The sequence below is a fragment of the Equus asinus genome, chromosome 4 (genome assembly GCF_041296235.1).
Source record: "Equus asinus isolate D_3611 breed Donkey chromosome 4, EquAss-T2T_v2, whole genome shotgun sequence".
Taxonomy (NCBI): domain Eukaryota; kingdom Metazoa; phylum Chordata; class Mammalia; order Perissodactyla; family Equidae; genus Equus; species Equus asinus.
Genome location: NC_091793.1, coordinates 35,951,554 through 35,973,892, shown reverse-complemented (window position 1 = coordinate 35,973,892; position 22,339 = coordinate 35,951,554). Strand labels below are relative to the sequence as shown.

General features: G+C 37.5%; 1 protein-coding gene across 11 annotated transcripts in view; it reads left to right on the top strand.

The window, feature by feature from the left end:
• Nucleotides 1–22,339, top strand: part of NR2C1 (nuclear receptor subfamily 2 group C member 1) — a 64,447-nt gene that overhangs the window by 5,228 nt on the left and 36,880 nt on the right. For 7 of the 11 annotated variants that reach the window (XM_070507073.1, XM_070507067.1, XM_070507068.1 and 4 more), the window contains exons 2-6: nt 11,955–12,028; nt 15,633–15,863; nt 19,632–19,713; nt 20,935–21,114; nt 22,180–22,327. In XM_070507073.1, coding sequence (XP_070363174.1) covers nt 11,975–12,028; nt 15,633–15,863; nt 19,632–19,713; nt 20,935–21,114; nt 22,180–22,327 — 695 coding nt within the window. In that variant the 5' untranslated portion in view covers nt 11,955–11,974. The remainder of the gene's footprint in view (nt 1–11,954; nt 12,029–15,632; nt 15,864–19,631; nt 19,714–20,934; nt 21,115–22,179; nt 22,328–22,339) is intronic. The other 4 variants (XM_070507075.1, XM_070507078.1, XM_070507077.1 and 1 more) reach the window with 1 other exon arrangement.

Here is a 22,339-nt window from a genome sequence, read left to right as displayed (position 1 = left end):
CTCATTTTTTAGCTTCCCTTTAAAGCTGGCAATAAAATATGGACTGGTCACACAAAACTATTGTGATTCTTTTTGAACTCTGTCGGTAGTCCCTCTCCATCAAGAAGATTCTGTATATCAGTACATCAGAGTAACTGGTAATCCCTGATATCTTTTGTTTCATGAGAAAGTATAACAGCCTCTAGTCCTTAAGACTCCAGGACTCAAGTTTTTAACATTGAGGATTGCAGGGCTGCAATGCCCTCACTCCTTATGCCTTTTTACCAACTTAAAAAAACGAAAAAGGTTTTGGTGTGTTTGAAAAAAAATTCATCAATATTTTATTTTGTGAATTCTCTGGAAACTTTAGAGGCTATTTAAAACAACAGCTATAAAACTAACTTTGTCATTTACTAAACTACTCACAAATCAAGAAATTAGAAGGACCTCGATCTGGAAGTAGCCAAAAGTAGACCTCATGATAAAGTATTGTATAAGAATAAGATTTTTTTTTCCTCTCTTCTTTTTGGAATTTCTTCAACTGACAACAGAGCATTGAAGTCAATGCTGAATTAAATTTTTTGCATAGCTCAGTAGTCTTCAGTGGACTTCTGGTAGAAGAGTTCTGTCTATCAGTAGTAGTGGAAACAAGTTGAACTGGTTGCCTGGCTCATGATGATTGTATCAGTAACCCCGTCTATGCTGAGCCCCATCATTTGGTGAATAGGCTTTCCAGAAATGAAAGCTGCCGATCACATTAACCTTCCTTTTCCTCTTCCTGACCACCCCCTACAGTGATTAATCCAAGAGATGAGCACATAATCTGAACTGGGCCAATCAGAATCCATTACCAAGATTTTAAAATTGGAATTAGAGAAGACTACTTTTCCTTTCCTGGTGCCTTACTACAAAGTTGAATTTAAGAAGCCACATAGGGAGAAGCTGAAAGTAGAGAGGGACATTGGTGACAGCATCAGAAATCCTAGTTCTAGGATTTTTCCAAAGCTCAACTCTTCTGCAGTCCTAGCAGTGTATACTCCCCATTCCCCTTCCCCCTACACTTTTTATTCCTTAAACTAGCAGTAGTTGAGATTTTTATCACAACCAAAGTGACTAATGCACTCTCGTAAATAATCTGCTTTCATGTCAAAAATCTATTTTATTCTCACTAATTTTCATCATTCCCCGTTGCTTATTTTTTTCTATCAAAGTGAGTAATACTCTCCTCTGAAAATTTCTGAATTTTAGTCAAGCTTAATTAATTTGGATAAGATTTGTAATTAACTTAGTCTGCCTCTTTTTTATAAATGGTAAAAAAATTTATTTGAAATGAACAGGATTATGTGATGTATTTGAATTACTTCATGCATCTATTTACCTGTAAATGTTTATCATATTCCTGGATAGTTTAATGAGAGCAATAGGTAATGATGAAAATAGGATTATAGGTTTCATTTTGTATCACTGTGTCTATGCCTTCCTGGACTTGAGTCTTAAGATAATTTAATGAGCTGACTTGACAGACACCCAACAGTTTATAAGTAGGGTATGATAAATACTGTGAGGTCACAATGGAAGATATGTTTGGTTGGAGAGGGGGTCAGAAGGGGAAAGGTTTTTAGTCTCCCTTTCTGATCAAATCTGTTTCCCAGATTCTGCTCATTTCTGTTTCGCTGAACACAGATTGAGATGTATGATCACTGAAGTAAATATTCTAAAAACTTCCCTTGAGCATTCTTCTATAAAACAACATGAAATAAGGGCTCTAGACTATTGCAGTAGTGCAGAGGGTTTATATAGAGAGAATGAGAAAATTAACATGTTGGATCAGAAGATGGAATCCACCAAATATATGTATTTGTATATTTTTCTGAGGATGGTGTGTAGCTTTAGTCAGATTCTCTAAGAAGTTTGTAACTCCAAAAAGGGTTAAGAATCCATTGCAGTTTCCTGCTCTTCTCTTCCTAAACAGAAGGAAAAAAAAAATCTGAGTATTCCTGAATTCAGCACTCAAGAACAGTATTCCAAGAATATTAATGTTCAAATCCATTAGCATTGTGTTACCTATAGCATTTAATAACAGAGCACACCATTAAACATGAATGTCTATGTGCGTACATACATGTGCATCACTTATCGTACCCTCATACTTTTTGGTTTCTTTGGCTAAAATAATGATTTAGAATAGTTGTTAGCTCATATAATAGTACTGAGATTTGAATTCAAGCCTTCCTATTCATATACTGTTAAGTACTCAAGCAACATATAGAATAATTTATTTACCTAAGTTTTCATTACAAAGTAGTGTCTAGGATTCTAATGCACTGATAACACTGGTGTTGATTTTAGGATTTCTGCAAAAGATTCCTTTTCTTTAAGCTTTTTTATTTTAATTAATTTTTGTGGCAATACTTGTAATTAAAATTTAAAATGAACAAACACTTATTCATTGAAAAATAAGTCTCCAACTCATCCCTGTTCCCAAATTTCCAGTTCTTCTCCCTGAAGATAGTCATTGTAACCATTTTCTTATGTGTTCTTCCAGGTAGGTTTTCCTCTCTCTGGTTAGCATTTTAAAGCTTTCTTTACATAGATCTTGCACATTTCTTATTAGATTTATGCCTAAGTGTTGTGGTCTGAATTGTTTCCCCCCAAAATTGACCTGTTGAACTCCTCACTCCCAGTACCTCAGAATGTAACTGTATTTGGAGGTAAGGCCTTAAAAAAGGTAATTGAGTGAAAATAAGGTCATTAGAGTGGGCCCTTATCCGATAAGAGTCTTGTCTCTATAAGAGATTACAACACAGACACAAACAGAGGGAAGATGTGAAGATACAGAGAGAAGACAGCCATTTGAAGCCAAGGAGATACCGTGCCTTAGACTCCTAGCCTTCAGAATTTTGAAAAAAATTTTTGTTTAAACCACCTAGGCTGTGCTACTTTTTACATCAATAACAACCCAATACAGATTTTGGTACTGGGAAGTGAAGTGCTGCTATGACAAATACCTAAAAATGTGGAACTGAGAAATGGGTAGAGGCCGGAAGAGTTTTGAGATGCATGCTAGGAAAAGCCTAGATTACCTTGAAGAGATTGTTGGTAGAAATATGATGTCAAAGGTGATTCTGGTGAGAGTTGAGAAAGAAAAGAAGAGAGTTATTAAAGAAGCTTCTGTCGTCTGCGAGATACATATATCATCATGAATAGAATGTTGGTAGAAATATGAACATTAAAGGTGCTTCTTATGAAGTCTCGGGTGGAAATGAGTAACATTGGAAACTGGAGGAAAGGCAAACCTTGTTGTGAAGTGGCAAAGAACTTGACCATATTATGTTCTAGTGTTTTGTGGAAAGTAGAATTTGTAAGTGATGAGCTTAGATATTTATCTGGGGAAATTTCTAAGCAAAGTGTTGAAGACACAGCCTGGTTTATCCTTGCTGCTTATTGGTAAATGTGAGAGAAGAGAGGTAAGTCAAAGAAGGAATTGTTAAGAAAAATGGAACCAGAACTTGAAGATTTGGAAAATACTCAGCCTATCCATGTTGCCAAAAAAAAAAAAAAAACAACCCTGTTCTGGATAGACTACTTAGGGTGTGACTGGACAACCATTTGCTAAAGAGATTGTTGGCATGTGATTGGTGGATTCGATCAGCCATCTCAATAGAAGCCAGGAATAGAGATGGGGTTATCCATTAGAGGTGTGTAGAGGACTGCCTAGTCTTATGACTTGGACACCCATGAATCACATTGGACACAACAGGATATTTGCGAGCTTCCTCCCAGCAGAAATGCTGCCACTTTGGACTGAAGAGGACAGAGAACGGATGAAATGAGAGAAGGCTGTTGGACTTGTGAGATTCTACTGGATGGGCCATAGAGCTATTCAGTTTTGAACATGTGTTGTGTTCAAGGAAAGGGTAGAATGGCCCCCTGGGGCACACAGGCCCAGGGAGTGGCGGTTTCTTCTTGGTTGATTCAAGAGAGCTTGAGGCCCCTGCTTTTCTTTTCTTTTTTTTTTTTTTGAGGAAGATTAGCCCTGAGCTAACTGCTACCAATCCTCCTCTCTTTGCTGAGGAAGACTGGCCCTGTGCTAATATCTGTGCCCTTCTTCCTCTACTTTGTATGTGGGACGCCTACCACAGCATGGCATGCCAAGCAGTGCCATGTCCACAGCCAGGATCCAAACCGGTGAATCCCAGGCCACCAAAGCGGAACATCTGCACTTAACCGCTGCGCCACCAGGCCAGCCCCGATGGCCACTGCTTTTCAATCTAGTGAGAGATGGTTGGATGCTCAAGCTAAATATTCAATATTGCTTTCACAACTAATCCAAGCATTTACAAATTTATAAGTAGGGGCCAGCCTGGTGGCGCAGCGGTTAAGTGCACACATTCTGCGTCTTGGCGGCCCAGGGTTCCACTGGTTCGGATCCTGGGTGCAGACATGGCACTGCTTGGCAAGCCATGCTGTGGTAGGCATCCCACATAAAAAGTAGAGGAAGATGGGCACGATGTTAGCTCAGGGCCAGGCTTCCTCAGCAAAAGGAAGAGGACTGGCAGTAGTTAGCTCAGGGCTAATCTTCCTCAAAAAGAAAAAAAAAATTATAAGTAGAGAGACATCAGCATCATGGCGGAGTGAGCACTCTCCTTAGCCTCTCCCCCCAAAGATACAAGGAAAAAGGCCATTCATTTACCAACAGAGGGCATTCACACAAGACAAAAGACGTCCAAGAGACCCACGCAGTCATACATCTGAAGATGAAGATGCTGGACCCCCCAGAGGAAGTGGAAGGAGGTAAAAGGAATCTCCTCTCCCTCCTGAATGGCACTAACCCTGGGACTTTGCATGGCTCTGAGAGGAGGGGGTGAGGGGCAGCCATCCGCAGGAACACCATCACTCTCCAAGTTCCCTCACAACCTGTGGGAAAGCCCCACACAGAGGTAACTAAGCTATTGCAGGAGTGTCTTCATCAAGCTAGCACCCTAGGAGAGCGGATAGCAAGGGCAGAGTGAGAAGGTCCCCCGGGATGGTGCAGACAAAAGAAAGCGCTCCTCCCCCAACCCAGCACTCCAGCTCAGCCAGTTGGCCAAAGCACCAGCACAGATAGAAAAGCAGCAGCTGTGAGCAATCAGTGGATCACAGTGGGCTCAGAATATATAGCTCTTGAACCCCACCCATTGGCAGTAGGTAGAAGCTGCAACCAGATAATATCATCATGCAAAGGCACAAATCTATGCCGTCAAACAGCCTGAAAAAATCTGTTAAATCTCCAGACCAGAAGGAAAATGACAAGCACCCAGAAATCAATCATGAAGACACAGAAATTTATCATCTAAATGACAGAGATGCAAAATAGGTATCATAAAAAGACTCAGCAAGTTACAAGAAATTACAGATAGTTCAATGGAATCAGGAACTTCTTCACAAAAGAGATAGAAACCATTAAGAAAAACCAATCAGAAATGTTGGAGATGAAAAACACAATGAATGAGATAAAGGAAAATCTGGACTCCATGAATAACAGAGTAAAATAGAGGACAGAAATATAGAAATGCTTCAGACGGAGAAAGAGAGAGAACCAAGACTAAAAAGAAATGAAGTTCTCTGAGAAATATCTGACTCAATTAGGAAATCCAACATAAGGATTATAGGTATTCCAGAGGGAGGAAGAGAAGAATGGAGCAGAAAACTTGTTCAGAGAAATAATAGCTGAGAACTTCCCAACACTGGGGAGGTAACTGGATACAATTGAAAGAAGCCAATAGATCTCCTAACTATGTCAATGTAAAAAGACCTTCTTCGAGGCATATAGTAGTAAAGCTGGCAAAAGTAAATAACAAAGAAAAAATATTAAGATCAGCAAGGCAGAAGAAAATGGCTTACAAAGGAACCCCTATTAGGCATTCCTCGGATTTCTCAGCAGAAACCTCACAGGCTAGAACATAGGGGAATGATATATTCAAAATTCTGAAAGACAAAAACTTGCAGCCAGGAATATGCTATCCAACGAAAATATCCTTCAGATATGATGGAGAAATAAAAACGTTCTCAGATAAACAAATCTAAGGGAGTTCATTGCCACAAGACCCCTCTCCCAGAAGAAATGCTCAAGAAGGCCTCATACCTGGGACAAAAAAGAAAGAAAGAGGTTACAAAGCTTTGAGCAAGGACATAAATAGGTAGACAAGATCAGAAAATTGCAGCTTTCTATCAGAACAGGTTAGCTCACACTTAATTATAACATTAAAGATAAGGGGAAGGAAAACACCAAAAATAAATATAATCTCATCATTTTAACTACAAACCCACAACACAAGATGGAATAAGTTGTGACAATGATAACTTAAAAAGGGAAAAGGAAAGGGATGGAATTGGCTTAGTCTCAGGAAATCAGAGGCTTTCAGAAAATAGAATATCTCATCTACAAGATGTTTTGTACAAACCTGGTAACCGCTAAACAAATAATCGGAAGAGTGACACATATGATAAAGAGAAAACTAAGAAGACTGCCTAACTGAATTGGTAGTCCAAAATACACAGGATGAGAAACAAAGGAAACGCAGAAAGACTGGAAAACAAGCGATAAAATGGCAGCATTAAGCCTCCATGTATCAATAATCACTTTAAATGTAAATAGATTGAATTCTCCAATCAAAAGAGACAGAGTGGTGGGATGGATTGAACAACAAGACCCAACAATATTCTGCCTATAGGAAACACATCTCGGCTCCAAAGACAAACACAGGCTCACAGTGAAGGGATGAAAAATGATACTCCAAGCAAATGGCAAACAGAAGAAATCAGGTGTTGTGATACTTATATCAGACAAAGCAGACTTCAAGATAGAACAGATAATGAGAGACAAAGAAGGGCAGTATATAATGATAAAAGGGACACTCCAACAAGAAGCCGTAACACTTATAAATATATGTGCACCCACCACAGGAGCACCAAAGTACATAAGGTAACTATTAGCAAACCTAAAAGAAGATGTTAACAATAACACAATAATGGTTGGGGACCTTAACACCCCACTTACATCAATGGATGGATTATCCAGACAGAAAGTCAGCAGGGAAATAATGCATTTAAACAAAAAACTAGAGTAGGCGGACTTAATAGATATATGTGGAATACTCCATCCAAAAACAGCAGATTACACATTCTTCTCAAGTGTGCATGGAACATTCTCAAGGATGGACCATATGTTTGGAAAGAAGGCAAGCCTCAATAGATTTAAGAAGATTGAAATCATATCAAGCATCTTTTCCAACCATAGTACTGTGAAACTAGAACTCAACTACAAGAAAAAAGCTGGGAAAGTGACAAAGATGTGGAGACTAAACAGCATGCTACTGAACAAGCAATGTATCATTGAAGAAATTAAAGGGGAAATCAAAAAATATCTGGAGACAAATGAAAATAAAAAAACACAACACCAACTCATATGGGATACAGCAAAAGTGGTCCTAAGAGGGAAATTCATGGCAATACAGGCCCACTTTAACAAACAAGAAAAATCTCAAATACGCAATCTTAAACTACATCTAACAGAAGTAGAAAAAGAACAAACAAAGCTCAAAGTCAGCAGGAGTGAAATAATAAAAATTAGCATAGAAATAAATGAAATTGAACCAAAAAAAAAGTACAGTAGAAAGGATCAATGAAACAAAGTGCTGGTTGTTTGAGAAGATAAACAAGATAGACAAACCTTTAGCCAGACTCACTAAGAAAAAAAGACAGAAGGCTCAAGTAAATAAACTCAGAAATGAAAGAGGAGAAATTGCACCAGATACCACAGAAATACAAAAGATTATAAGAGAATACTATGAAAAACTATAGGCCAATAAATTGGACAATCTAGAAGAAATGGATAAATTCTTAGACTCATACTACCTCCCAAAACTGAATCAAGAAGAAATAGAGAATCTGAATAGACCAATCACAAGTAAAGAGATTGAAACAGTAATCAAAACCTCCCAAAAAATAAAAGTTCAGGACCAGATGACTTTTCTGGAGAATTCTACAAAACATTCAAAGCAGATTTAATATCTATACTTCTCAAACCATTCCAAATAATTGGAGAAGATGGAACACTTCCTCACACATTCTACAAGGCCAACATCACTCTGATACCAAAGCCAGATGAGGACAAAACAAAGAAGGAAAATTACAGGCCAATGTCACTGATAAACATAGATGCAAAAATCTTCAACAAAATATTGGCAAACCAAATACAGCAATATATTAAAAGGATCATACACATAATCAAGTGGGATTTATACCAGGGATGCAGGTATGGTTCAGCATCCGCAAGTCAATCAATGTGATACACCCACATTAAAAAATGAGGAATAAAAACCACATGATCATCTCAATAGGTGCAAGGAAAGTATTTGACAAGATCCGACATCCATTTATGATAAAAACTCAATAAAATGGATATCGAAGGAAAGTACCTCAACATAATAAAGGCCATATATGACAAACCCCCAGCCAATATCACACTCAATGGGAAAAAACTGAAAGCCATCCCTCTGAGAATAAGAACAAGACAAGGGTGCCCACTCTTACTCCGCATAGTACTGGAGGTTTTGGCCAGAAGTTAGACAAGAAGGAGTAAAAAAATTTCAAATAGGCAATGAAGAAGTGAAACTCTCTGTTCGTGGATGACATAATTTTATATATCGAAAACCCTGAAGAATCCATCAGAAAACTGTTAGAAATAACCAATAAGAACAGTGAAGTTGCAGGGTACAAAATCAACTTACAAAAAGTGGTTACGTTTCTAGTCTCTAATGACGAACTAACAGAAAGATAAGAATACAATCCCATTTACAATTACGAGAAGAAGTGTAAAATATCTAGGTATGAATTCAACCAAGGAGGTGAAAGACCCATACAATAAAAACTATAAGATGTTACTGAAAGAACTCGATGGTGACAAAAGAAATGGTTAAATGACCATACTCCCTAAACCAATCTGCAGATTCAGTACAATCCCAATCAGAATCCCAGTGACATTCTTCTTGGAAATAGAACAGAGAATCCTAAAATTCGTCTGGGACAACAAAAAATACCAAATAGCTAAAGCAAGCCTGAGAAAAAAGAACAAAGTCATAGGCATCGCAATCCCTGACTTCAAAATATACTACAAAGCTATAGTAATCAAAACAGCATGTTACTGGTATAAACACAGGCACACAGATCAATGGAACAAAATTGAAATCCCAGAAATAAAACCATACATCTATGGACAGCTAATCTTTAACAAAGGAGCTAAGAACATACAATGGAGAAAGGAAACTCTTCAATAAATGGTGTTGGGAAAACAGGACAGGCACATGCAAAAGAATGGAAGTATACCGTTATCTTTCGCCATACACAAAAATTAACTCAAAATGGGTCAAAGACTTGAAGGTAAGACCTGGAATCATAAAACTCCTAGCAGAAAATGCAGGCAGTACAGTCTTTGACATTGATCTTAGAAGGATCTTTTCAAATACATGTGTACTTGGACAAGGGAAAGAAAAGCAAAAATAAACAAGTGGGACTTCATCAAACTAAAGAGCTTCGACAAGGCAACAGAAACCAGGATCAGAAATAAAGGCAACCCACCAACTGTGAGAAAATATTTGCAAATCATATCTCTGACAAGGGGTAAATCTCCAAAATATATAAAGAACTCACAACTGAAAAACAAAGAAACAAACTGGATCAAAAAATGGGTAGATGATGTGAACAGACATTTTTCTGAAGAAGATATACAGATGGCCAATAGTACATGAAAAGATGTTCAACGTGACTAATATTGGGAATGCAAATCAAAACTACACTAAGATATTACCTTACACCTGTTTGAATGGCTATAATCACCAAGACAAAAATTAATTAATCTTTGAGAGGCTGTGGAGAAAAGGGAACCCTCATACACTGCTGGTGGGAATGAAACCTGGTGCAGCCACTATAGAAAACAGTATGGAGATTTCTCAAAAAATTAAAAATAGAAATACCGTACTACCCAGCTATCCTACTACTGGGTATTTATGCGAAAAACTTGAAATCAGCAATTCAAAGAGACTTATGCACCCGTATGTTCATTGCAGCGTTATTCACAATAGCCAAGATGTGAAAGCAACCCAAATGCCCATCGACAGATGATTGGATAAAGAAGATGTGGTGTGTACACACACACACACACACACACACACACACACAGGAATACTACTCAGCCATAAAAAAGGCAAAATCGTCCCATTCACAACCATGTGGATGGACCTTGTGGGGATTATGTTAAACGAAATAAGCCAGACAGAGAAGGGCAAACACCCTTTGATTTCATTCATATGTAGAAGATAAACAAACACATGGACAAAGAGAAGAGTTTACTGGTTACAAGAAGGAAAGGAGTTGGGGGTTGGCACAAGGGGTGAAGGGGCCCATTTATATGGTGACTGACAAAACATGTTATACAACTGAAATTTCACAGTGTTATAAACTATTACAACCTCAATAAAAAAATACTTTAGTTGAAAGAAAACCAATTCAGATAATTTGCCAATTAATATTATAATTACAGAATATTGGTGAACTTGACAAACAATATATAGTATGATAGAAATAATTTTTGTATTTTTGACTACCTGATATAGAGAAAAAGCAAAACTCAAAGTCAACCCGTTAATCTTACAGGCTCTCAAATCAATTTGAAGACAGTTTTACGTTAAATAAAAATTAACCTTAATATCTAAAAAAATTGCCATTGAGGGCCAGCCCAGTGGTGTAGTTGTTAGGTTTATGTGCCCCACTTCGGGGGCCCAGGTTCACAGTTTCAGATCCTGGGCTCAGACCTACACACCACTAATCAAGCCATGCTGTGGCGGCATTCCACATCCAAGTAGAGGAAGATTGGCAAGGATGTTAGCTCAGGGACAATCTTCCTCACCAAAAAAACAAAGTGCCACGAATGAAGAACAATCAGGAAATTTTAGAGAAATCTTCTGTCCTGAATGACTGCAATTATTTTCAGTTTTTATGATATATTGATTAAAAAGTATGTTAAATGGCTACAGTGATATGTTTGTTTACAGATAGGGTTGCCCTTATTTAAAGCAGTAAACTACTACTCTTGGTCTGTATGATCTCTCCTGTTTAGGCTTCAGTATCTTTGAAAAGTGACATTGTTTGATATTGGATTTTTTTTTCATCTTTTTTTTTTCAAGAAGAAGAAGATGATTAGCCCTGAGCTAACTGCTGCCAATCCTCCTCTTTTTGCTGAGGAAGACTAGCCCTGAGCTAACATCCGTGCCCATCTTCCTCTACTTTATGTGTGGGATGCCTACCACAGCATGGCTTGCCAAACGGTACCATGTCCATACCCAGGATCCGAACCGGCAAACCCCAGGCTGCCAAAGCAGAGTGTGCAAACTTAACCACTGTGTGCCCCAAGGATAGTTTTTTAAGTAGACATTTTCAAAATACCTAAAAGCAGAGAGAATAGTTCTATGAACCCCTTTATAAACTTTTATCAGTCTTCAGTAATTGTCAGCGCATAGCCAGTCTTGTTTTTTTGTCCCCCCCACCAACCTCAACTGGATTATTTTAAAACAAATCTTAACCATCATGTAATTTCATTTGTAAATTTTTCAATAAATATGTTTTTGGGGCCAGCCCTGTGGCCGAGTGGTTAAGTTCGCGACCTCCGCTTCCGTGGCCCGGGGTTTCGCTGGTTCGGATCTTGGGCGCAGGCCTAGCACTGCTCATCAAACCATGCTTTGGCAGCCTCCCATATGACACAACCAAAAGGATCTGCAACTAGAATATACAACTGTGTACTAGGGGAATTTGGGGTGAGAGAGAAAAAAAAAAAGGTGGTTGGCAACAGCAGATGTTAGCTCAGTTGCCAATCTTTAATAAATAAATAAATATGTTTTTATGGGTATAATTGTGAAAAAGCATCTTTTTATTTTTGGCAGGACATCTTGACAATTAGATCATGGCAACCATAGAAGAAATTGCACATCAAATTATTGAACAACAGATGGGAGAGGTATGTCTAGTTTACACTTCGTTCACTGACTCACCAAACTTATTTACACCAAATGTATATGCTAGGTTCTGGAGGTGTAGAGAGAAAAGATAACCCCAACTTTAAGGTAGCTTTAATCTAGTGAGAGAGAGTTGAGTAATCAGACAATCACAATAGAACGTGGTAAGTGCTATGATAGATAATGGTATAGGGTGCTCTGGGAGTACAGAAGAAAAACAGATAATGAAGAGTTGTGGAGGGTTATGGAGACCTGGTCAGGGAATGTTTTTGGAGGATGCAAAGTCTGAGGCAAGTCTTGATAGACCAGTGGGAGGAGATCCATCTCAACAAACAGATCTTCGTGTTTTAAACAATGTCCTATTCCTTAGTAAGAGGTACCATGATCCAGAGGTTTTCAAATTGTCTCCTAAGGATTCTTTGAGAGAGTTAACAAGTTCAAAACTGTTTTCATAATAATACTAAAATGTTATTTGCCTTTTCACTGTTATTCTCTCACGAGTATACAGTGGAATTTTCCAGGGACTATATAACATGTGATATTATATGATGAAGTGTGTCAACATTTAAAAGGTGTTCATAACTCATTGCACCAGTGTTTTCCAAGTGAGCAATGCATGTTATTACAAAATCAGTCATGAATAAAGGATCCATTTCAATTGCAGGATAGACCAATGGATTTTGTTATAATTTCTGATTGCACATTGCAACTAACCTTTAAAAAGCTACCACTTGTCAAATTTTGGTATAGTATCAAAGAATAGTTTCCACAGTTTGGAGAGGCTATTAAGATATTCTTCCCCCTTTGAACCAATAAATGTAAGGCTGGATTTTCTTTATATATTTTAACCAGAACAACATATTGCAAGAGATTGAATGCAGAGGCAGGTATGAGAATCCAGCTTCTATTAAGCCAGACATTAAAACAATTTGTGAGAACGTAAATCACTACCTCTAGCCCCACTAAATTTTTGTTTGGAAAATATACTTATCTTTCATTAAAAAATGTTATGTTATTTATGTTACTGTTTTATTTATTATTTATTAATGAATTAATAAATATTTTTAAAATTTCTCTGTTTGAATTTCTAATACAGTAAACTTCAGTAGATATAACCCACATATAAACCAAAGCCCTTTGGGACTCAGTAAGTTTTTAGAATGTAAACTGATCCTAAGACCTGAGAACTGTTTCCATAATCTATTTACTGTTCTTTGTTGCAGGCCATTTGGATTGCTTCAGTTTCCAGTTGTAACTATTATGCCATAGTAAACATCTTTTTACTCATTTAACCGAAATATTTCAACCCAATGCTAATTGTGCCCTGCATGCACCTAATGCTCTTTTCTCTAAGAAATGTGTGAGGGGCCGGCCCAATGGTGCAGCAGTTAAGTGTGCATGTTCCCCTTAGGCGGCCCAGGGTCCGCCGATTCGGATCCCGGGTGCAGACATGCCACTGCTTGGCAAGCCATGCTGTGGCAGGCGTCCCACATATAAAGTAGAGGAAGATGGGCACGATGTTAGCTCAGGGCCAGGCTTCCTCAGCAAAAAGAGGAGGATTGGTAACAGATACTAGCTCAGGGCTAATCTTCCTCAAAAACAAAAAACAACAAAAAAAAGAAATGTGTGAGCCACTAGCCTTTTATTCAATTCACAATGAATATTACTGATAGAAGTAACCCAAAAGAAAATTAACAGCAGCTTAAACTTTACGTGGTAAAATATATTACAGATTTACTGATTCAAAGTCACATCTTCTAGGTATCATTGAAAATTTGAAAAATTATTGGATGGAGACTGGACTTAGTAGAAATAACCTATGTAAAATAAAATTGACAACAGTTAAAACTGCACCTAGAAAAATAGGACATGGTAGAAATGATGATCAACAAAGGAAACTCAAATTGACAGCAGCTATAATCAATACAATCTGCCCTAGACAAAAACTGATGAGTGATTCAGAACTTTGTTGTAAATTTCACATAGAAAAATAATCTTGATAAAAGTAATTTCAGGGAAGTGGAAAAAAGTTGGAAACAAATCAAATTTTGCCATTTTAAAATTGAATCAAGAAATCCAATTGGCTTAATGAATTTACTCTGTAAAATATTTGTTCAACAAAAACAAACCCTCAATGCTGTGCTAGTTCTCTTTATTCATGAACTTGCTCTTCAGCCAGACTACTCCATCTCAGTACTTGGCAGTTCTGTCCTCCCAGTTGCGCAGGCCAAAATTTCCCAGTCATCCTTGACTCTTCTCTCCTCATATTCTTCATCCAGTCCATTAGCACATCTTGTCACCTCTCTCTTCATAAAATATCCCAAATCAAATCACCCCCAGTATGGCTACTACCCTATTCCCAGCCAGTATCTCTTCCCATGTATAATATCCAGATATTGCCAGTATCTGCAATAGCATCCCTTCTGGTCTCTTTTAATTCTACTCTTGAATATTCACAGTCTAGTCTTCATGCTAAATTTAGAATGATCCTTTTTGAAAAATATCCTGCCACTCTTCTGCTCCATAACCCCTCCAGTGGATCTCCATCTCACACAATAGGAAATCCAAACTTTATATGACTTATGAAGCCCTGTGTGATTTGGCTCCTGCTGTCACTCAGATCCCATCCTCTCCCATAATCCATCTCTTTCACTCTGTTTCACTCACGCAGCTCTCGTCCTATGCCTCTTGCCTCCTCCTGCTTCATGGCCTTCTTTTATGTTCTGTTTCCTCTACCTAAGCTGCTCTTCTCCTAGCTAGTCCTAAGCCTTGGTCTGTTACTTCACTCAGGTCTGTGCAAAAAGGTCATGTCCTGGGCTGGCCCCGTGGCCGAGTGGTTAAGTTCGCACGCTCCGGTGCAGGCGGCCCAGTGTTTCGTTGGTTCTAATCCTGGGCGCGGACATGGCACTGCTCATCAGACCACGCTGAGGCAGCATCCCACATGCCACAACTAGAAGGACCCACAACGAAATATACAACTATGTACCCGGGGGGCTTTGGGGAGAAAAAGGAGAAAAATAAAATCTTTAAAAAAAAAAAAAAAAAAAAAGTCATGTCCTGATTACCCTTATTCCATCAGTGACTCTCACCTTACCCTGTTTTAATGCTAACACTGTTATTTGCTTCATAGCAATTAATACTACCTGATAATGTTATTTGCTTATTGTTTTTTATCTGCTTTTCCTCACTAAAAAGCCTTATGAGAACAAAGACTTTGTTTTGTTTATTGCTGTATCTCAGGGCCTAGAACAAACAGTGCTTGGCAGGTAGAATGCACCTGGTATGTTTTTGTCTAAATGGAAGGTGGAAGAGAAGAGGAAGGAAGGAATGAAAATAGTGAGGTCCACATGTTCTTACTATTATACCGTTATTTATTTGCACGTTTGTTTATTTCTGTAGGATAGGAGTTCATGAAAGTATAAAAGGTGTTTAAAAGGTGTGTGTATGTATGTGCTAGTTTAAAAGGTGTGTGTAATGTGTAGTACATTGAATATATAGGTAATGGTGTGCTTTTCCAGCTCTGTTTGAAGGTATAACAAAATTGTATCCTTAGAGGAAAAAAAAGATTGAGTTGAATTGATTACTAATTTGACATGATTGTGTTAGATTGTTACAGAGCAGCAAACAGGCCAGAAAATCCAGATCGTGACAGCACTTGATCATAATACACAAGGCAAGCAGTTCCTCCTGACAAATCACGATGGCTCTACTCCAAGCAAAGTCATTCTGGCCAGGCAAGATTCTACTCCAGGGAAAGTTTTCCTCACAACTCCAGATGCAGCAGGTGTCAACCAGTTATTTTTTACAGCTCCTGATCTATCTGGGCAGCACCTCCAGGTAAATAACTATAAAAGTGTCTTTTCATCTTATACATGAAAAAATTAGAAAGCATGTCATAAGTCTTGCCATTAAGACTTTAAGTCTTGCATGTTCAGTAGGAAAAAACTTGCATAAAATTATGTGCTGTGCAGATTATCTATGGTGACTGCCCTCTCCTATGGGCGTCTATGCTTTTCCTCACAGCCATATATTTTGGGGGGCTCTTAGTTGCATGTAGGAAGATCCACTCTGGCTGGTTTGGCCAGGAAAGGATTTAGTAAAGGATGAGAGCTCAAAGAATTGTTGGGAAGGCTAGAGAAACAGTGCTAGGTCAGGTTTCCAAGAATAACTACTGGCACATGCTGCAGAACTGGCTTCTGAGAGACCTGCTACTTCTGCACAATTAGGAAACTGCCAGATCAGGAGCATCTTCTGGAGCTGCAGTTCGCCCAACCAAGCTGCCTGAGCCTTGAGCAAAAAGCTGCCAAATCAAGAAGTCAGAACTATAGCTGCCAGCTTTGTCGCTTTGCCTCTCTGTTTTCATCTACATCTTCACTGATGTAGCAAGCTGTCTACCCCACGGTCTGCTTTAACACTGGAACTCAGTTAGTAGTGTGGATTAACTTCACATCATTTTAATTTTTGCAAGTTGTACATCATTCTTCAAAGAGCCAGTTAAGACTTTTACACACTTCATGCCTGTGGTTATGTAGATATTTTTACTGGTGGTTGCTGTGATTGAATACAAATACAATGAATCCTTAAGTTTGCCTTCAGAGATTTTTTGGAGGGGAACGCCCACTTAAAATTGGATTACATATTTTGTGATGAACAACTGATCAAAGAAAATTCCTTTTAGGATTGCAAAACTCCTAATTCATAAAATAGAAAATTTTGCCTATATATCCTGATAGATTGTGTTATTCCTCCAATTATATCATTTATATTATGTTTAGAAATTGCTACGTTGTGGATGAGGATGACGTTGACCTCTTAGAGGTGGTTCCTGAGTTTACTAAGGAGGAGTTGTTAGAACTAAAACACGAATGAAGAAGAGGCAAGAGAAAAGGAAACTAGGAGAAGAAAAAGAAGGAGAACCCTCAATTAAATTCATAGTGAAGGGTTTAGCAGAAGCTTTTGCAGACATCAGCAAGCTCCATAAAACATGGACCCCAACACCAAAAGATTTTCATCAATGGAGAAGAATATTCGTGGTGCACTATCTACTTACAAGCAAATCTATGATGAAAAATGGATAGGATTTATAAGAAGTTATTTCATCAAGACAGAAGTCACTAAAAAATTTATAACATTATACATACCTTAGTTTTTGGGGTTTTTTGTTTGTTTTTTGAGGAAGATTAGCCCTGAGCTAACTGCTGCCAATCGTCCTCTTTTTGCTGAGGAAGGCTGGCCCTGAGCTAACATCCATGCCCATCTTCCTGTACTTTATATGTGGGACGCCCTCCACAGCATGGCTTGACAACGGGTGCCATGTCCAAACCTGGCGTCCAAACCGGCATACCCTGGGCCGCCGAAGCAAAACGTGTGAACTTAACTATAGCACCACTGGGCCAGCCCCCAGTTTATTTTTATTTTTATTAATAGACTTGATTTTAGTTATCGTGTCTCCTTATACTCCTCTTAGCTGTTTTAGTTTCTCAGACTTAACTTGTATTTGACAACCTTGACAGTTTTGAAGTATACTGTTTGGGTATGTTTAGGTTGCCCCACTATGGGACTTTGGCTGTTTTTTTTTTTTTCTTATTGTTAGACTGTGGTTGTGGGTTTTAGGAGGAGGATCACAGAGGTTAAGTGCCATTTTTATCACATCATATGAAGGGTACTTGACTATCATGTTTTATGTCTTGTGATGTTGACCTAGACCACCTGGCAGAAGTAATGTAATCAGATTTCTCCAGTGTAAATTTCTCCACTTTTTTTTTATTTCTTTTTTTTTCTTTTTCAGGGGAAGACTTGCCCTAAGCTAACATCCATTGTCAGTCTTCCTCCTTTTCTCTTCCTTTCCCCTCCTCCAAAGCCACAGTACATAGTTGTGTGTAGTTGTAAGTTTCTCTGGTTCTTCTATGTGAGCTACCACCAAAGCTTGGCTACTGACAGACAAGTGGTGTGGTTCCATGCCCAGGAACCAAACCCAGGCCACCACAGCAGAGTGTGCCGAACCTTAACCACCAGGCCATGAGGGCTGGCCCTATTTCTCTGTTTTAACAATAAAGATAATATTGGTGCTTTGCCTACTTTATGGATCATCTCTAAGGGCAATGAAAGAGAAATAAGTATAGGATGGAATTCCCCAGGTCCACGAAGATTTGATTTCTGGTCTAGTGACCTAAGATGGGATGTGGGCAAGTCTCTTAACCTCTCAATATCTCTTCTACTCTTAGGAATAATAGCAGATAAAAGATTAGCACCATTTACAATAGATATGCAATTCAGGAAAAGAATACTTTTCATAGATGCTTTCAAAGGACATCTAATACCAGAAATTGTTGGATATTTTTTTTAAGTTGGTTGGAGACTGGTTTTTATGGTGATAAAGGAAGAAATGATGCCACTATGATGTAGTAGGGACAGCCGTTTTTTTTTTGAGGAAGATTAGCCCTGAGCTAACTACTGCCAATCCTCCTCTTTTTGCTGAGGAAGACTGGCCCTGAGCTAACATCCACACCCATCTTCCTCTATGTGTGGGACGCATGGCTTTTGCCAAGCTGTGCCATGTCCGCACCTGGGATCTGAACTGGTGAACCCTGGGGTCGAGAAGCAGAACGTGCGTACTTAACCGCTGCGCCACCGGGCCAGCCCCTAGGGACAGCCATTTTAAGGACTGTTTAAAGTTTTTGAAATCAGAATTGCTCCTGAAGGCATTCCCACCCCTACGAGAAGAAAGTCAAAATAGAGGATTACTTTGTGGGTTGTTTTAAAGCAGGAGGAAGGGATTTACTAAATGCTGTATCATATTTTTTCAATTGGATTAATTTGTTCACGTTTCAAAAGATTGAAAGAAAATGGTGAAAAGGTTGAAGGATAACCCTAAAGAAGAAGCTGGTATTTCTTTGCCAACATTATTTTAGCCGTCCCTTGTGATGAGCTCTTTATATAATTTAAAGAGGCTTAGTTAGTAATTTGCCCAAAGCCACCACACCTAGTTCCACTGACTTGCTACCATTTATCAGACTCCAGAGTCCATGCTCTCAACCACTACCCCCAACCCAAATCTTAGCTCATTAAATGAAAAGTTTATACCTTTGTATATCAGTCATATTTCCATAATGATAAGTAAAAGTATATCAATAAAATGTTTTTTTTAGAAAATTATCTTTTTATGCTATTATAGTTTATTTTAGTGATGTCATTCCATGTGGAAAGGTTCTGAGCTGTTCGAAGACAAATGTAATAGGACTGATAACTACTGCAGTAATTTGGCATGTTCCGTGTGAATAATAAGTGCTTAATGGGTGAGATGCGTTAAGAAATACTCATATTTGTGTGCTTAACAGTCTTTTACTTTAATGAAATTGTTATGGAAAAATTAAGGTATTCTTACTGTCTTTGTTTCTTATAACATTGCAATTTTTATCTATATATAAAGAAAATTAAGAATAGTTCTATATATGCATAATAAAAGAATTCAAAAGTTTCAGAATAACTTATGAAAAAGAAAGCAAAAAGTAAGACTGAATGAATGTTCTTTTAATTTTTTACATGAGAGCATTATTGAGTAACAACAGATTACTTTTTTTTTTTGTTTTGGGGGGTTTTCTTTAGCTCTTAACAGATAATTCTTCCCCAGACCAAGGACCGAATAAAGTTTTTGATCTTTGCGTAGTATGTGGAGACAAAGCATCAGGTAACATTAAAAATAACCTCCTATATGTGTTGTGTCGTTAAAATAACCACCATTCTACCATGTGTTTTTCTACTGAAAGTAAAAAGAAAAAGGAGCATGTCATCTTTGTGGTTCATATTTGTGGCCTCTGAAATTTAACTGATTTTTCCCCAAAGTTTTTTATTCACCTAAAGATTTTTTCACTTCAGTGCAGTTTACTTTGATCTTGCAGTAACATAAAATGCATATTTCAAAGAATTCTGAAAGACAGTTTTGCTTTTTGAAAGTAAACTGTACGTGTGGAAATTTTTTTGAATGTGAAACCAGTTTTGTCAAAAAAATTGCTTTAAAAATTAGTTGTGATCCTTAATAATATATAATATGAAGTTAACTACCTGTTGAGCCCTCTTCTCATTTCAAGAATACAGAGTGACTTGACTTATTGAGATGGAGAAAGCTCTGGTTAACTTTATTTACTGCTCTACATAGCTGAGCAGACATTCTCCAAGCCTGTTACTAGTACTCAGGGCTATTCGTTTTAGTTCTGGCCATTGTTGCTTCATGCCAGAAATACACACCCATGTTCACTCATATGTATTCACAAGTGCCAGTGGGATATAGTTTAAGGGCCCAGTTTGTTTCCTCTCATTTTTAATCTTTTCCATAGCTTCATTACAAAAACCTCCACTAGAGCTTTTCCCAGAGTATGTTCAATTTGTTAATAGATATTGTGCCAAAGAAATTGTCTGTGAAATGATAGATTAATCAAAGTGTAACAGATTTCTCCAGAAATCTAAAAATTGGAACCCACAATGAGGAAGGATTGTTATAGTTCAAATACTAGCAGACATTGTATCCGTTTTTTGGAGCATAGTTTTCAAAATAAAATATCTTTATACAATAATTAACTAAACTGTAATTTATAAGTGATCTCAGAAATGAAAATAGTTGTTATGTTGAATCATAGGCTTATGGGTGATCTTGTTTCTTCTCTTTCCCAAGTTTTCCATACCATTGTGAAGGTTACTTTACAAAATTTAAGAACTCATATTGCTTAGTGTATTTTATCAGAAAATATGGTTGTTTCATTCTTTTTAGTAACTCCTAAAAATATTTTTCATGTCATAATCTAAAAAAATCTCAGTTTTATCTTATATATTGTTTACAGGAAAGAAATGGGCTTATTTCATTTCTGTTCTAAAATGTCTGACTTTTGTGTTTTCTTAAACATTTTGTCTCTAGGGCGTCATTATGGAGCAGTAACTTGTGAAGGCTGCAAAGGATTTTTTAAAAGAAGCATCCGAAAAAATTTAGTTTATTCATGTCGAGGATCAAAGGACTGTATTATCAATAAACACCATCGAAACCGCTGTCAATACTGCAGGTTACAGAGATGTATTGCATTTGGAATGAAACAAGATTGTATGTATTAGCTTTAAAGGAAAATACTTTTAAGGGTTCAGGCAAACTCTAAAAGTATGTTAAAATTAACACATTAAAATGTATCAAGTATATATGCTTTTTAATTTACAGTGTTCCAACTAAAAATATAAAAATATGTACATTCGTATATATTTTTAATAGGTAGAACAAATATTTATTGAGTGCCTATATGCCACACATGTATTTGTAGTTTGAACATGGTAGAAAAACAACACAGACACACAACTAACTAGATGCCAGTTTACTTTTTGATTAAACTATTAAAGTGATTAACAATATAATGACTAGTTAATATTGATGGCACTTTCACTATGCCTAAATCTGTGTAGTATATGGATTAACTTAATTATTCTCACAGCAAAGTTCTATGCAGTGGGTACTACTGTTATCCATTTTACATTTGAGTAAACAGAGAAATTGAGTAACTTGCCCCAGGTCACACAGTAAGTGGCAGAACTTGGATTTGAATCTTGGCAGGTCTTCTTTCCTCAGAAAATGTACATTTAACAACTACAGTATCCTATCTCCTAAACATCATGAAATAAAGTTCCTATAAAGTAAGTGAAATAAATTACCTATATTTTATAAATGAGACTAAGCAGTTGAATTACTTCTCAAAAATCTCCCTGCCCTTAGCTAAAAAAAACAGATCTAACTTTGGTCTTTTGTGACTCTCTAAGGTATTTTTGTCAGTTGGTAAATATTTCATTTTTTTACACTCTCATATAAATAGAAAAGGACTCCTAACTTCAATTTTTCCTCCTTGACACTGAGCTTCTAAAAATTAAGAATTCCTCTACATTTCTACCACAGTGGGGGTAGGGAGAGAAAAGAGAACTAGAGATGAAAATTGGCTGGTTTTACCCTTCTGACGTAACTTTTTTTTTTTGAACTTACAAATAATTTCTAAAGATAGGTGGTTATCTTTGGAGTTCAGTTATGGTAACTATGTCTCCCATTAGCAGCATTGCTGACCTTGAGCTTACATTTATAATTGCCTATAAATTCTGCATTGTGATATAATAGTTTAACGCATTTTTGTAGCTGTTCAATGTGAAAGAAAACCTATTGAAGTATCACGAGAAAAATCTTCCAACTGTGCCGCTTCAACAGAAAAAATCTACATCCGAAAAGACCTTCGAAGCCCATTAGCTGCAACTCCAACTTTTGTAACAGATAGTGAAACTGCAAGGTATAGTAAAAA